Source organism: Balaenoptera acutorostrata, chromosome X (genome assembly GCF_949987535.1).
Source record: "Balaenoptera acutorostrata chromosome X, mBalAcu1.1, whole genome shotgun sequence".
NCBI classification, from domain to species: Eukaryota; Metazoa; Chordata; class Mammalia; order Artiodactyla; family Balaenopteridae; genus Balaenoptera; species Balaenoptera acutorostrata.
The window spans coordinates 33,711,413-33,728,849 of record NC_080085.1 but is presented as its reverse complement, the minus strand read 5'-3'; the positions used below and the strand labels follow the sequence as shown (position 1 = coordinate 33,728,849).

The 17,437-nt window shown below is 39.2% G+C and overlaps 1 protein-coding gene across 13 annotated transcripts in view; it reads right to left on the bottom strand.

Annotated features, from left to right (window-relative positions):
* The window catches only part of SYTL5 (synaptotagmin like 5), a 247,856-nt gene that overhangs the window by 52,172 nt on the left and 178,247 nt on the right, over positions 1-17,437 (bottom strand). For 10 of the 13 annotated variants that reach the window (XM_057537778.1, XM_057537780.1, XM_057537776.1 and 7 more), the window contains 6 exons: positions 12,057-12,189; positions 10,284-10,390; positions 7,565-7,657; positions 6,888-6,953; positions 3,003-3,181; positions 838-937 (listed from right to left, as the gene is read on the bottom strand). In XM_057537778.1, the coding sequence (XP_057393761.1) occupies positions 838-937; positions 3,003-3,181; positions 6,888-6,953; positions 7,565-7,657; positions 10,284-10,390; positions 12,057-12,189 (678 nt within the window). The remainder of the gene's footprint in view (positions 1-837; positions 938-3,002; positions 3,182-6,887; positions 6,954-7,564; positions 7,658-10,283; positions 10,391-12,056; positions 12,190-17,437) is intronic. The other 3 variants (XM_057537781.1, XM_057537784.1, XM_057537785.1) reach the window with 3 other exon arrangements.

The window sequence follows — 17,437 nt, the reverse complement described above, 5'->3', positions numbered from 1 at the left end:
GGGCTCATCTTTGCTATCTTGTCACGGCTGCTGGATTCACCCTCTGCCTATATTCATTCATTTTCACTTTGATCTGTTTTGATATTGGTTCCTGCTTTCACATATGACCCCGCTGACACATGCCCCCAACTCACCAACTTCCTCCTATGGTGGATTCTGACTCCATCATTCTGGGCACAAGATCCATAAATTACTCTGCCACTGGCAATAACGTCTACATCCCCATCTCCCTGGATCTTTCTTACCAGGCTAGATTGGTCCAGGGTGAGAGAAGAGGTTACATGGAAGCCTATAGGGAAAAGTAATTTCTCTAGAATTGGGGTCTGGGTTATATCTTATCTAGGCCACTGTCTCTGAGAGTTCTGGAATCCAGCCCTGCATCTCCACTGTTCATTAACCACATGTTTAAATTTAGCCAAATTCCAAAACCCTTACAAGAAACAGCACATCTTCACACTGTGTTAGCAGAACAATGAGTGGGTACAGACTTGCTAAGTTACTGTCAAAACTGTGACAAACTTCTTTTAGGGGCAACTAGAAAAAACACAGTTTTCCCAAGAGTGAAACATACTTTTTGACAAGATGTATCAGGTCAGATGTAATTTTCCTGGATCGTCTCTACTTAAGGTGCAATTTCAGGACCAACAGAGAAAAACACAGAGTAAGAGTGCTTTACATTTTTTCTTTTCCAGAAACAGAAAGCCAAGGGTATCACACTAATTGATTCAAATTCTACTTTTCTAAAATACATATAAGCCTTGACATGCAAATCCTCTATAGTTTCAATGAGGTTGTAAACTGTATCACTAAAGTTACCATGAGAGAATATTTATTTACCTTTAGTGTTTCATTGAATTCTGGATTGGTGCCTGTTCTGATTTTGGTCTTGCGCTTATTATTTCTAGACTTGTCAGGAAGAAGGTATGACTTGACATAACTGTAGATGGTAAAAAAAAAAAAAAAAAAAAAAAAAAAAAAAAGGAAAATAATTCTTGGGAAACATCTACTTTCCAAGAAATGCCCGGGGACATCAGTGAATAAAAGAGGCAAAGGGAATAGGCTAGTGAGTATAAGAGACAGAACCAAAGGGAATGTTGTCTACATAACAGGACACCTTGAAATATAACTCTGGACCTTCAATAAGAGAGAAGCAGTAAAGTCTAGTGGTAAAGGGTGTGGGCTCTGGAGTCAAGCCAGCTGAGTTTGAATCACTCCAGGCCTCACTGATTTTGGTGAACTCAAGAGCTTACTTATGGCATTGTGAAGATAAAATTAGCTGAGACATACAAGAAGCTGACATATTATACTACTCAATAAATGTAATCTATTATTATGATCAATGGTCTCACAAAATATGGGGTTATTTTCCTCTCCACTCAGATGTCAGGACTTCTGATGAGTGGAGTCAATGGCCATGGATGGATGAAGAAAAATGGTGAAAAGAGGAAATGAAAAATAACAACCTGAAATCACAATAGCAATTCTACCCAATACCTTGCCTTGAGCTGTCCCAGGAGCCTCTTGGAGCGAAGCATCATGGCAGACTCAGAAATGTACAAGATTGAAATGTAAAAGATGCTACCAGAGTCCTGAAGCACATCTTCAGGATGGGCTTTAGATGATCCCTTTCCATGCTAGTCTAAATGATGATATTGGTCCTGAAGCTCTCTGATATTTAGCTGAGGAGGTAAGTGGACCAATCTGCACTCAGAATCCATCTGTTTGTCTAATTTGGAAACAGCTTTGCTGAGTTGTTTACTGAACCTAGGTCATCTTTTAGGTAGAAAAAAGGTAAACAGCAGGTCTGAGACTGCTCTCCTTAGAAATGCCTGCTTATAAATTCGGCTCTTGGCTGGCAGGTGGGAACCTGGATTTCAGGAGGATTCTCATCATTCCCAGAACAGATATAAGTGGCTCACTGTGACTAAAATATTTGTGGAAATAATATGGCTTCTGCTGAACCCCTGCTTTCCTTCTGGGAGACTGGGAATTTGTTATACGCCCAGTTGAGTCTCTCAATGAGCTGCCCTGGTAGACAGCACTTCACATGTGTTGTCACAATTCGTTGCTGGAGGACTTAAGCACCTTAAGCGCATCCCATGTGACTCCACTGGGAAAGGATACTTGGAAGCTTAAGCCTGGATTCTTTAGAACTTTGCCACATATGCCTTTTCCCTTTGCTGATTATGACTACGTGTGGAGACCTGTGAGTCCTCCTAGTCAATCATCAAACCTGGCAGTGGTCCTGGGAAGGCATGACATATCTTTGTATCTCGCTTCTTTCCAATGTGCTATCGTCATCCCTGCCCTCCCGGGCTCATCCCTGAAATCCTGAGAGCTGCATAATTGCCCTCTCAAGTTGTTCAATGGGGTGAACAGCTTGGTAACTTTCTCTGGAGGGTTTCCCAGAACAAAAATTAACAGGATGCTGTTATACATCCTGGGGTGTGCCAATGTGTCAGCCTTCTATCTCAAAGAGCTGCCTCTGTGTGAACTACAAATCTGTCAGTCCTGAATCACGTTGAGTAATAGCCTTTTAAAAATCTGGGAGTTCCCTGGTAGTCTAGTGGTTAGGACTTGGTGCTTTCACTGCCGTGGCCCGGGTTCAATCCCAGGTCGGGGAACTGAGATCCCACAAGCTGTGCAGTGCAGCCATAAAACAGAATAGAATAGAATAGAATAAAATAAAATAGAATAAAATAAAATAAAATAGAATAGAATAAAATAGAACAGAATAGAATAAAATAGAATAGAATAAAATAGAATAGAAATAAAATAAAATTAAACTAAAAAAAGTAAAAATCAGGTAACCACGAACACAACCATTATACATGCACATCAAAGAATATTTAGAAGTTTGGCACAGGAAGAAAGTGACGATCAACCTTCTGAATCTAGAGGAATGCTAAGACGCTTCTGAAAAAGAAACACACATGCTGATAAACACACATACTCACATATGCAGTGACCGAAATAGTTTAAGGAATACAGTATATGCTTACGCATCTGTCCTCTGTTTCTTTTCATCTCCTATGGCCAGATTTCTGCAATTCTTGACAAAAATGTAGAGCCCGCCAGTTTTGTAGCAGTAGCTGATGTGGAGAAGGATTTCCCCACTGACCTTCACATTGCCATAGTCTCCTGTTTCACTGTAAACACTCATCATGCTGTTCAGGCTGGTCTGGAATAAACAAGATGAAAAGAGGCATCTAGTGTTATGCTAGTGATCTCTTCACAGAAGTTACCTCCCTTCATTCAATTACAATTCCCATTGTCTATAATGAGCAGGGAAGTTTAGGGTGAAAGGAAGAAAGCAAAAATCGCTTGTTTTTCTGGTATTGTATAAAATCCAAGCCTGAGAAAGAACAAGAACTAGGACCATTAGCAAGGAAGTCAGGAAACCTGCTGGGAGGGGAAGCATTGTCTTTCTGGGTTAGTGAATACCCTGTGTTTATTCACTGCTTCTAATGAATACAGGGTCATTGAGGCATTTCCCATCATATCTCTTTTCCTCATCCCTGTAGCATTCTCCTTTTTCACTGGTAGACTCAAGGTCAATCTACTTCAAGGTCTAGAATGCATTGACCAGGACAAAGAAAAACTCATTTCATATTTCTGTGCTAGCATAAGCCACAAGTTTCTCTCTCTGACATCTACCTAGAGTATCCCATCAGTCTCTGGGAAGCCGGAACTCTAACCGAGCAGGACCCTATGGGGCCTTCCCAGGACAGATCCGCCCCCATATCCTCTGCTATAGCTCCTCTCTGAAGCACCCAGATAACAGTATCAGATGCACACTTCCTGAGTTGTTTTACAGATGCTAAAACTCCCACCAAAATGGAAGAAATTAACTACTTGATGACCATGAACACGTAGCCCCCAGACCTTCTGGAGCCTAAAGACTGAACACCATCAACCAGTCAGAAAACTGTGCACAAGCTGATCACATACCCTGCAACCCCCGTCCCTCACCTGGCCTTTAAAAATGCTTTGCTGAAACCCCTTGGGGAGTTCGGGGGTTTATAGAGCACCAACCACCTGTCCCCTCCTTCTATTGGTGCTTTTACAATCTACACTGTACTTTCCTTCACCACAATCTGGTGTCAGTAGATTGCCTTTACTGTGCCCAGGCGAGCAGACCCAAGTTTGGTTCAGTAACAAAACTGCATCTTTAACAAGGGCATGCCAGGAGAACGTCATATGCCCATAGCTGTCGGGCTCCCCCTGAGCAGCTGTACAGCCACATGGGTTGTAATAAGACCATGGCTCTGTACACATCTATAAAATAGCAACCCACAAAACAGAACACTAAAGAAGAAAATAACACACCAACCAATAAATAAAATTAAACTGTAAAAAGAAACTCTATCCAAATGTACCAGAATGAATGAAGTTTCTGATGACACACTAATAACAGGAGACATATTTTAAATTAAATGTAACAAAATTATCCTGTAGTACCAGCAGCACAAACTCTGTGTCTTAGCAACACGACTGTCACAAAAGGCCACCTGGAAGGCTTTCAGGAGTGACCCAGGAGTGTCAAAAGCCTGTCTGTGAACCACTGGGAAGGACTATGGGTGAGTGCAAAGAGAGGTTAGACTTCCTACTTTTTATACTTTTTTGTTTATACATAAAACAAAAGTCATTACCTTCCTCCAACTGCTCAGAGTAGAGACTGATCAAAAACCAGGAAGTGGGTGATGTGGCTAGTATCTATTCCAAGCTTAAGTCAAGGGCAAGAGCAAACCAAGGGTTCCATAATTATGTGGAAATTAAAACTTAAAGAAACCCAGCGAGTGACCTAATTCATCTTTTTTATTCATAAAACAAAACATCAAAATTTTCATGATAGCAAGTGTCTTTGAGCAGTGCTTTGCAAACTTCAATTGCATATAGGTCGGGACTTCCTTGGTGGTCCAGTGGGTAAGACTCCACGCTCCCAATGCAGGGGGCCCGGGTTCGATCCCTGGTCGGAGAACTAGATCCCGCATGCATGCCGCAACTAAGAGTCCGCGTGCTGCAGCTAAAGATCCCACTTGCCGCAACTAAGACCCGGTGCAGCCAAAATGAATAAATATATATATTTTTAATTGCATATAGGTCACCTGGGGATCTCGTTAAAATGACGATTCTGATCTATTCAGTCCCAGGGGGGTCTGAGATTCTGCTTTTCTAACAAACTCCTAGGTCCACAGTTCCCAAACTGTGTGTCTCGGCATCCCAAAGCAGCAGAGCCAACTCACAGGGGCAAAGCAGGATATTTTAAAATTTCAAGGGAAACACAGCGACAACTACCAGACACCAGGCAAACTACGAACAGTGGTTCACAGTATTAACATTAAATTCCACCTTATTCTTTTCAATGAAGTCCTATCTACGTGAAGCTGAATTTTGGGCAGTTGCTATGACAAAAAGCAAGTATTGCACAAAAATCAACGGGGAACAGGAAATGAAAATGATGTTGCCCGATCAGATTCCAAGATCTGACAAGTCATGTAGTGCCCATCAGGCACGCACATCCCATCAGGGGCTATTTAAGACTGGAATAAAAATATTATTTTTCTTTCAAGTTACGTATATTATTTTTTCAAATGGCTACTAAGTTGTTAGGATCCCAGTGCTTATTAAATTTGTTTTTCAAGCTACCTACGTAATAAATGGGCTAGTCAGGTATTACTTTTGGCCTAGGAGTGCTATGAAATTATCACTGAGACACTAGGGGCTCTGTGAGCTGACAGCGTTTTCCAGTCTCTCCCAGGTGATGCAACACTGCTGGTCCATGGACCATGCATTGAGTTTCAAGGGCTTCAAGAATAAGCCTCAACCCCCTCATGTTACATATGAGTAAAGTCTGGCTCACAGAAATTGTTGGCAGTGCCAAGACACTGTGACACAAAATTCATATTTTATGGCAAGACAAGAAAAATTTAAACATAAAAAATCTTCTCTACCCTTTGGCCTCCTCTCTCCCCACACTGTGCATTGTGTATCTGTATCATGCATCGACCAGACCTCCCCCATTGGCGGAAATAACTGCTCAACCATAGAAAGCAACATTCTCCTAGCATCAATAAGAAACTCAGTAAAAGATAACATTCCTTCTTGCTCTTGTAAGGAGACATGATGACACTGAGATCTGAATTGTATAAACTGTCAGTAATACATCATTTAATGTACAGCCCTCTGTCTCAAAAAACTTATATAACTGTGCCTTGAGTTCTAATGAGCGGAACAGTTCTTGGAGCTTTTGGAGATGCTGTTTCTGGGTTATAATCCCCAATTTGGCTCCAGTAAAATTTCCCATTTCTTTCTTAGACCGACTGATTAATTTTTTTGTTGACAACATCAAGCCAAGATTTCCAGATTTTTAGTCTGAGGACCTCCCCACCATACCTCACTGCCTCCTTGTATCACTGACTTGTATCTACACCACATTCCTCTGTAGCCACTTCTTCAAAGAGGGTCCTCTGTAAGCATGAGACCCATATATAGAAAAGACAGTTTAAGAACCCACAAGTGCTGAAGCTTGGGAGAAACTGAAGAAGTTACAGAAATTTTACTACTACCCAAACTTTACGCTCTTAACCAAGCCAATGCTGTGAGTTAAACAGAGATGTTTATTCTAAAGGTGCCTTGTTCGTGGTAAATCATTTTAGACCATGTATCTTTTCACTGCTCCTCAGATTCTAATGTTTAACAAATGTTCTTTCTTTGGAATACCTGGATTCTGATCATGTTATTTGCCTTTTAAAAGAGAACCTCTGGTTAACTGTATACAAGTCAGAAAGAGATAAATGCTGGAAAAATTGCCTACCTAATTAGATTCCGTGTACCATGAATTTTGTGAAGTATGGTTGGAAAAAAGGAAAAGCTTGAACACTCACAGTGTCTGAGTCAGCGTCAGGCACACTTAGGTAGGTCCACTTCCTGTCAGAGCCTGCTTGAGAATTCTTTAAGGAAGTCGCCCAAAGGTCAAAAGAAAAAAGGGTATTAGAGCAACAGACAGAAATCAGAGAAGCAAAGACAAGACTTGTAGGCATACAGATGGGTATAAGGACACGGGGGCTCCTAAAGCCCTCTCAAAGAAGGGTTCAAACACCAAAGTAAGAAGGGATTTTATTCCGTAGGCAGTGGAAAGCTATGGACTTGATGTGGGAGTAGGAGAGAAACCTACTTGGGTACATGTTTTAGGAAAGTGACTGGCGGTAGAGTGGAGGATGGCTGGGCACTTGAGAGAATGGTGGCAGGGAAATTTAACAGCTGGGAACTGAGATAATTCATAGGCTTCCGCTGATGAGAGCCTGAACTAGGGAGTGATGAGATTTTAAAACCTGGGTGAGGAGAGGTTTTTAAAGTAGGAGAGGGAAGGAATCAGGAGCCTTAGGAAAAGCCACCACAAAATCCGAGTGAAAACTACTCTGCGGACAAAGGGCAAGCAGGAGACTAAAATGACTTCTAAATCACTATCACGCGCTTCTGAAGAACATTATTCTCTCCTTTGGAAATGCACAGAAAATCAACGGAGGAAGAATCTTCCGGTGCATGCTAGAGAATTGCTTACGGTTGACAGGCCGCTTGCTAGACTGTGGGTGTTTGCAGAAAACCGAGAGGACGCTAAGTCATCAATGCCTTCTTCCGTCTCTTCCAAGTAGTCCTAAGGAAGGATGGGGAAAAAAAAAATCAGTGGTTTGGTTTATTTCTTTCCTAGCAAGTCTTTTCACTTAAAAAACCACTTTCTTTCTTAAATACTTGAAAAATCAGATATAAATATCTAGAAATCACCCCATTCCTAGGTTTTTCTCTTTTGCCTTCCATTCTGATGGTACCTGAATTGTACCATCAGAGGATTGGGGTCTCCTTCCTAGTGATGCTTGCTTTATGGAAAGAATACGAAATTTGGAATCACACAGACCTGGGCGTTCAATTGCTACCTCCCTGCTCACTAAAGTGATTCACTTTGAGCAATGTACTTAAAGTTATTTTTTAATTTAAAAAATTGGGGCACATTTGTGTGTGTGTATATGCTCACACACACCTGTGTGTGTATATATACCGTCAAAATGGGGAAATTTATCTTGAAAATCTCTCCAACAGAATAAACTATTTTAAATGCTAGATTCTTGTCCAAAATCCCAGATTCTACTTTTCTTCCCCCACTGTTTTTTTCCTGGTTATTTAAGTAATACATTTTTATAGAAAAAGTTTAAGCAATGTAGATAAATATCAAGTAATATAAAAAACTCATATCTCCACTAACATATTAATGATCAAACTTCAAAAATTTTTGATGGTATGAATAGGATACACACACACACACACACACAAATGGATTGTATCATGCATACTCTTTTTTTTTTTTTTTTATCATGGACACCTTTCTTTTTTGCTTCTCCTCTCTTCCCTGGCACTCCTCTCACCCTCACATGTGAAACTAATATTTTGCATCCTGTTGGAATTACATTCTCTTTTTTAAAATAGTTTTCAGTATCTATTGACATAGTTTTTAATTTTCTCCTTCAATATACTGAAATATTAATTATGTAATAGATATTCTTATATATGTTACTTCTTCCATTCATACCTAGAATAAAACTTACTTATCCTTACTGCAATATTTTTGATTCACTGCTAGGTTTTACTTAATATTATATTTCAAGTTTTGCATATATATATTCATAAATTATTGTAGTTTTCATTTTTTAAACTATTTTTAAAATCAAGTTTGAGTATTCAGGTTATATATCAATACAATGGCTTCATAATATGAATTTGAAGATTTTCAGAGTTTTCTAAGATCAGTAATAGTTTAATAACATTGGAATTAGCTGTTCCTTAAAAGCTGAATACCAAGTAAGCTTTGAAACCATTTGATCTCATTGCCCACCCCCCAACCCTGCCCTTTTGTGGTGGATTTTAAAATACTTTGCAGTTTTTTAATACTATAGTAAATAACACTGAGTTTTAGAACTAAGTTTCCTGGTTTGTGTTGGAAAAATTATATTAATGTCATTTAACATTTGTGTTCTCTCTTTCTTCCCAGGAGTTCAAATTGGATTATAGCTATTATAGAAATTGGAATATCAGAACATTAGAACCTTAACAATAATTTAATTCAACCTTCTCATTTTATAAATGAGTTCACCTTAAACATTAATTTTCACATAAGTTGGTCTCAATAGAGAAGGGGTATGGGGGTAACTGGAGATGTAGAAATGTTCATATAAAATATATAGTCAGATAAGTCTAGTAATATTTGATTTAGGAAATGTTGTGGTTCCTTATTTCTCGGGGTTTAGATTTCGTGATGTGCTTTTAACCAGGAATTGAAATCCCCAACAGGTGTTTTCTTAGAGATAATCTTCACTCATTAACCTGATCACCTGTTACCATTTTTCTTTTCAATGTATTTGAACTAAAAACAAAAAACAAAAACAGGTCACCCCTTTCTCCCGCTCCCCTCCCCCCGCCCCTAGCAATCACCAGTATATTCTCTGTATCTAAGAGCTTGCTTTTTATTTATTTATTTATTTGATGCTCCATATAAGTGAGGTCACATGGTATTTGTCTTTCTGACTTATTTCACTTAGCATAACGCCCTAGAGGTTCATCCATGTTGTTGCGAATGGCAGGATTTTATTCTTTTTTTGTGGCTGAATAGTATTCCACTGTATACATATACCACAACTTCTTTACTCATTCATCTATTTACTGATGGACACTTAGGTTGTTTCCATGTTTTGGCTATTGTAAATAATACTGCAATGAACATGGGGGTGCAGATATCTTTACAAGTTAGTGTTTTCATTTTCTTCAGATAAATACTCAGAGGTAGAATTTCTGGAGCATATGGTAGTTCAAAATTTTTTAAATTTTTTGAGGAACCTCCATACTGATTTCCATAGTGGCTGCACCAATTTACATTCCCACCAACAGTGCACAGGGGTTCCCTTTTCTCCACACCCACACTAAGACTTGTTATCGCCAATCTTTTTTTTTTTTTTAATACAGCAGGTTAATAGTTATCTATTTTACACATATTAGTGTATATATGTCAATCCCAATCTCCCAATTCATCCCACCACCACCACCAGCACCCCCCGTTACCTTTCCTAAATCATTCTTTGGTTGTTTTTATATGTTAGTTGTGAAGACTAATAGGAAGAAATTACTGTATATCCTCACTTCACTATCAACTCATCCTCACCTCAAAGTGGACAGGTTTGGAACAAGATTGTGCCCTTTCTTCATGATCATTAGACTCTCTTCCACATCCAACTTACCAAGTCTTTGTCTAAAGCCCCAGGGACAGACTTGCTTCTTATGCTTACAGTATCCTCTAAGTCTTCTGTAAATGACCCACTCAAATCTAACTCAGATCGACTCCGGTCTGGAGGAAGGAAAAGGAAAGATGTGAATCATCTTGTTCTGTTAGAAGGGTTCACTTTTCATTGCAAATGTTTCATCATTATTCCAATTCTTTCTCAGCATAGGGCATAGATAGTGTCATGAAAGCAACAGAGTCAGTAACTTCATGCTGTTTATGCTAACATACTTCCATTTTTTAACAGTATTTTGAAATTTCCTTGGACTGACTTACCAACACTGATGTGTTCATTTCTCCTTTGAGCATAGGAGGGCAAATGCTCTACTATAAAATACTAACGTTTTAAGCTGTTTAAGGCTTCTGCTTTGCTCATACACTTTGGAAAACTCTCACAGAATGGGCCCTTAAGCTTAGAAAAAAAATAAAACATTAACCATTCTTTATTTAAATATTTAGAGAATCTACTGTGTTTTCATATTTGACATAAAATGCAATGAAATGATACAGCAAGTTCCTTTCACACAAAAAGGGAGTGGCTGTAGGGAAACTGAGACGAAGTTCTATTTCTTTAGACACTAGAACATTCTTTCATGAGCAGAATTTCTTGCTTTTAAAAACATAAAGAACAATGCAAAACTCAGTAATGCTGTGGATAGCTTACCAAGACACAGTTTACTTCCATAAAACAGTTCTATGTCAAAGCCCTGCTGAGATAGAATAGTGGCTTATAAACGAGAAAGACTGAAGAGAGCAAGAGAGCAATTAAGTTTGAAATGATAAATGACACAGAACTGCTTAGCATAGCACCTGACACAGAGTATGTACTCAAAACACAGGAGCTATTGAGTAGAAGTAGTAGAAATGCACTCTATGAGGTTGGCTTCTAGGCTAGTTTAGAATTTTTCATTTAACGGGTGAACCGATTTCCTAGTCCGGAACAAAATGCAACAATAAACATGCACATTTAGACAACCCTTCAGAGCTACCTAGCTGGGAGAGGCTCTCCAACTCAGCACAGAGAATCCAGCCTTAGGCTTTAGGCAAATATCATCAAGTAAGTGGCAATTTCTTCCTGTTGAGGATTTTGTCATGATTTCAAATCTACACGTGGGACAGAAACTTCCTAATTATGACATGTTTCTCTAAAGAGTTTCCTTATTCATAGGTAATAAAATCGCGACATAAATAATCTCTGCTTCACAGGGTTGTTGTGATACTGAAGTGAAATGATACTTTTGAAGGTATCATACAAATGAAAAGGGTTATTAATAATCCCTTAACGTTGCTTGCAAAGAACTCTTTATTTAAACCATGGAATAATGATTAATCTGTCAAGATACAGGGCACTTCTGACCACCATATCAATGGAACTACCATTTTCTTGAACTCTGGGCATGTGTCTTTATCTTTTGTATCAAATGAGCCAATGGTATTTCCTGCACTCCTCTACTGACATTTGGTATAGCTCGGAGACTTGGCAGTGATGACTGTATACTGTATACTCTTGCCAAATCCAAGATTCATGGATTTTGCATGGAATGCAAGAGGCTCGAGGCATCACCTGGGTCCACTTTTCAGCAGTTCTTATGGAGTGGGCCTCCCTCCATGGGTCAAAGAATGGATGATTATTTTCTAAGGCATGAAACATCCATTTAATGCCACACAACGGAGTCAACTCCACCCAATTTAGTCATGTTTACAACAGAGTAGTCATGTGGCAAATACCCACCTGAGGAGAGGGAGGCCCTGGACACTGCTATGGAAGGTGTGCCGGAAGTTCTTCGGTGATGACTCTTCGTGAGACCCTCAGAGGTGCTTTCAATGGCAGCCAAATCCATGGAATTTTCAAAACCGTGTTCCTTCTCACAAAGTAGAAATGAAAAAAAAAAAAACCCGTTATATTGACTGTAATTGACTTCCAAATCCTTCCATATAAATATATGCCAGTATAACCACATTTATGTCTATCACTCTTTAGGAGTCAGCTGATATCTGGAGTCCATATAACTCTAAAACTTACTATCAATACTTACTCTCTAAAATATATACTAAGAGCTTTGCTAACTAGCACAAAAGGTGTTTGAAATAATTATTCATTCACAAAATTAGTGAGTGTTCTAACATATGGTTAGCAGGAAAGATGGTATTAACACAAGTACCTCCAAACGTAAATGAACTATGTGTAAGAATCTGGCAAGCTTCATACCCTCAGAGTAGTGCTCAGGGTTAGAACTCTGTTTGGTCCTACATTTGTCCTCACTGTCAACACGCTCTCTCCTCAACCACCCCTTACTTCCAGCACCCCTCACTTAACAGAAGACCATGCCACATTTCCCATCTAGCAGGCTGATCAGAACATGGTTGCTTACGTCTTTATTGGAATGAAATTTCATGCAAGGCACTTATTAAAGTTCATAAAGGGATAAAGAATGGGGACTTCCCCAGCTTACAGGAATAGGTGATTTATTATTTTTTTTGGAACCTGCTTGCTAATACACGCTTGCGTATGTGACAGAATTCAGACACTTACTTTCATTATAAAGGAAAATTCTGTCACAACTTTGCCTGTACCCATAGGGGTTTGACAACTGCATCATTCCAAATTTGCTTGAGTTTTGAAAAACTAAATTTGGGCTTCTGAGAACTGGGCTAAGGTTAAGTTTCCATGCAAATGACACCACGGTGTGATAATGATCGAACCTAAAAGAGACTCTTTCTTTCCCCCTTCCGTAAACAATCAAAAAGTGCCTTCAAAAGTGGGGTGGGATAGGGAGGGTGGGAGGGAGGGAGACGCAAGAGGGAAGAGATATGGGAACATATGTATATGTATAACTGATTCACTTTGTTATAAAGCAGAAACTAATACACTATTGTAAAGCAATTATACTCCAATAAAGATGTTTAAAAAAAAAAAAAGTCCTACAGAAAGGCATTCCCTTCTTGTTGCCCTATCTTTACCCTATACCTTAGACACTGAGGAGATGTTAATGAACTTATTCGAGAAAGATGGAACTCTCACTTGGCTTAGCATGCAAATCAATGCAGCTTCAATACAGACTGGTTTTGATCTTTGAGTATTCTCCAACACATACTACCTGTAGCAGGAGGAATCTGGCTCCTAACTTTTCTAATTGCTATAGACCACTAAGTTTTATCAAAAGACTGTGATGGAGGTCAAAAGGATAGGTCCGTTTTCAACACCTCTTCAAAAAGTTGGTCACACATGGATTCCTCCAATGAAGCGAGACCAACTTGCAATTACGTTGACATTAAATTTTCAAACTGGCACCCTGGAGTATCATTAATATTGAGCACTAATGGGCCAATTAATATTGTATAGTCATGAACATGTAACACATACCCTGAAGATTCAGGATGTGAAGCCTAAAATTAGTAAGTTACATCACAGCAGAGGACAGGTTAGAGACTTTCATGTTCTAAGAGTTTTCCATTTTAAAAACGTACTTCCCACATGCTAAGGCAGTCAAGAACATTGAAACAAAGAGATGCTGAGAAATGGGAGAAATTGAGAAGCTGTGACCTTGATCATCATCTAATTCTACATAGGCCTTCCCTTCATCATAAAAGAGCAAACCTGTTTCATAAAGTACTGTGCTGTACTAAGTTTATTCAACAGAAAATATTTCTCTTTGTGTCTCTTTTTCTCTTAGAAAAGACTACCTAGATCAGCTAGAATGCAAGAGTGAGATCAATATAGACACTGCCTATATATATGTATGTATACATAGTTGTAGGGAATTTCTGTTAGGGAAATCTAGGTGTTGTTTAATAAAGTATTCATGTATTTGCAGCAACATGGATGCAACTAGAGATAATCATACTAAGTAAAGTAAGTCAGAAAGATAAATACCATATGATATCACTTATATATGGAATCTAAAATATGACACAAATGAACCTACCTATGAAACAGAAACAGACTCACAGACATAGAGAACAGACTTGTAGTTGCCAAGGGGGAGAGGGTTGGGGGAGGGATGGACTAGGAGTTTGGGGTTAGCAGATGTAAGCTCTTACATACAGAATGGATAAACAACAAGGTCCTAATGTATAGCACAGAGAACTATAGTCAGTATCCTACAACAAAGCATAATGGCTATTTGGGGTCTTTTGTGTTTCCATACAAATTGTGAAATTTTTTGTTCTAGTTCTGTAAAAAATGCCATTGGTAGTTTGATAGGGATTGCACTGAATCTGTAGATTGCTTTGGGTAGTACAGTCATTTTCACAATGTTGATTCTTCCAATCCAAGAACATGGTATATCCGTTTTTCTTTCTCAAAATAGCCAAAGCAACCTTAAGAAAGAAAAACGGAGCTGGAGGAATCAGGCTCCATGACTTCAGATTATATTACAAACCTATAGTCATCAAGACAGTACGGTACTGGCACAAAAACGGAAATATAGATCAATGGAACAGGATAGAAAGCCCAGAGATAAACCCACACACATATGATCACCTTATTTTTGATAAAGGAGGCAAGAATATACAGTGGAGAAAAGACAGCCTCTTCAATAAGTGGTGCTGGGAAAACTGGACAGCTACATGTAAAAGAATGAAATTAGAACACTACCTAACACCATACACAAAAATAAACTCAAAATGGATTAAAGACCTAAATGTAAGGCCAGACACTATCAAACTCTTAGAGGAAAACATAGGCAGAACACTCTATGACATACATCACAGCAAGATCCTTTTAGACCCACCTCCTACAGAAATGGAAATAAAAACAAAAATAAACAAATGGTACCTAATGAACCTTAAAAGCTTTTGCACAGCAAAGGAAACCATAAACAAGACAAAAAGACAACCCTCAGAATGGGAGAAAATATTTGCAAATGAAGCAACTGACAAAGGATTAATCTCCAAAATTTACAAGCAGCTCATGCAGCTCAATATCAAAAAAACAAACAACCCAATCCAAAAATTGGCAGAAGACCTAAATAGACATTTCTCCAAAGAAGATATACAGATAGCCAACAAACACATGAAAGGATACTCAACATCACTAATCATTAGAGAAATGCAAATCAAAACTACAATGAGGTATCATCTCACACCAGTCAGAATGGCCATCATCAAAAAATCTACAAACAGTAAATGCTGGAGAGGGTGTGGAGCAAAGGGAACCCTCTCGCACTGTTGGTGGGAATGTAAATTGATACAGCCACTATGGAGAACAGTATGGAGGTTCCTTAAAAAACTAAAAATAGAACTACCATATGACCCAGCAATCCCACTACTGGGCATATACCCTGAGAAAACCATAATTCAAAAAGAGTCAGGTACCACAATGTTCATTGCAGCTGTACTTACAATAGCCAGGACATGGAAGCAACCTAAGTGTCCATCGACAGATGAATGGATAAAGAAGATGTGGCACATATATACAATGGAATATTACTCAGCCATAAAAAGAAACGAAACTGAGTTATTTGTAGGGAGGTGGATGGACCTAGAGTCTGTCATACAGAGTGAAGTAAGTCAGAAAGAGAAAAACAAATACCATATTCTAACACATATATATGGAATCTAAAAAAAAAATGGTCATGAAGAACCTAGTGACAAGACGGGAATAAAGACACAGTCCTACTAGAGAAGGGACTTGAGGATATGGGGAGGGGGAAGGGTAAGCTGGGACAAAGTGAGAGAGTGTCATGGACATATATACACTACCAAATGTAAAATAGCTAGCTAGTGGGAAGCAGCCACATAGCACAGGGAGATCAGCTCGGTGCTTTGTGACCACCTAGAGGGGTGGGATAGGGAGGATGGGAGGGAGACGCAAGAGGGAGGAGATATGGGGATATATGTATACGTATAGCTGATTCACTTTGTTATACAGCAGAAACTAACACACCACTGTAAAGCAATTATACTCCAATATAGATGTTAAAAAAAAAACCCTATAATGGGAAAGAATTTTAAAAAAGAATATATATATATATATATATGTGTGTGTGTGTGTGTGTGTATAACTAAATCACTTTGCTTTCCAACAGAAATTAACACAACATTGTAAATCAACTATACTTCAATAAAATAAAAAAATAAAGAAATATTCATATAAAGGCTGTTAGTTTTGAGGGTACTAGCACATGACAAGGGTGATTCCCTCCCACCCCCACCCCACCAATGATGGTACTTAGGAAGGTAAGCCTTGTTTTGAGAACAAACTTGACTAACTTACTAGTTACTGGACTGATAGTCTGCTGCTACCCATTGGTACAGCTGTACCAGCTGTTCAAAATTTTTAAATACTTCTGTATCAGCTACTCCCAGTCCATCTCCCCTTCCCTGTGCTCCCCTCCTCCACAACCCTAGTTCTCCCCACAATCCAGGTTACTGTACGGCATGGATGGGCCTCCAGGATGCTGCCCAACTTTGTGCCAGGGTCTGTTCTGATGGCTCAGTGCCCATGCCATACCAGTTGCTAAATATTTTGAATACCATTCCTTGTTAGGTTGCCAAAGCAGTGAGTGCAATCGCCAACTATGCACGCACTTTTCTGGCTATTGAACGGTACTGTTTGCTGAGTTTAGTATAAATATTGATAAAATTTTAAATATGCCTTTTATCAGCAAATTTAATTTAGACTACAAGTATTTAAATACACTTATTAATTATTATTCAATCTGTCTGAATGCCTTTTGGCTCTTCCTTAAAAATATCTATAGAATCTGGATGCTCACAACCTCCACGTCTATCTCCCTGTTCCAAAGCTCAGTTTCTTGCCTGCAGTAATGCGATGGCCTCCTTCTTAACTGGCCTTCTGGCTTCCACTCTTATTCCCCTACAGCTGCTTCTCAGAAAAGCCCCCAGTTCCTGTATAAACAGAAGCCAGATGATCTCACTAGTCTGCTGAAAACCCTTCAACTGCCCCCGTCTTATCCAGAGTAAATGCCGAAGTGCATACAGTGGTCTACAAGACCCTATCTGGCCCTCCTACCCCTTTGAACTCATTTCCTAGTACTTCTCCCTTCGTTCACTCACAACAGCCACGCTGGCCTCCTTGTTCATCCTTGAACACACCAGGTATGCTCTCACCTCAGGATCTTTGCATTGGCTGCTCCTCCAGGGGCATTA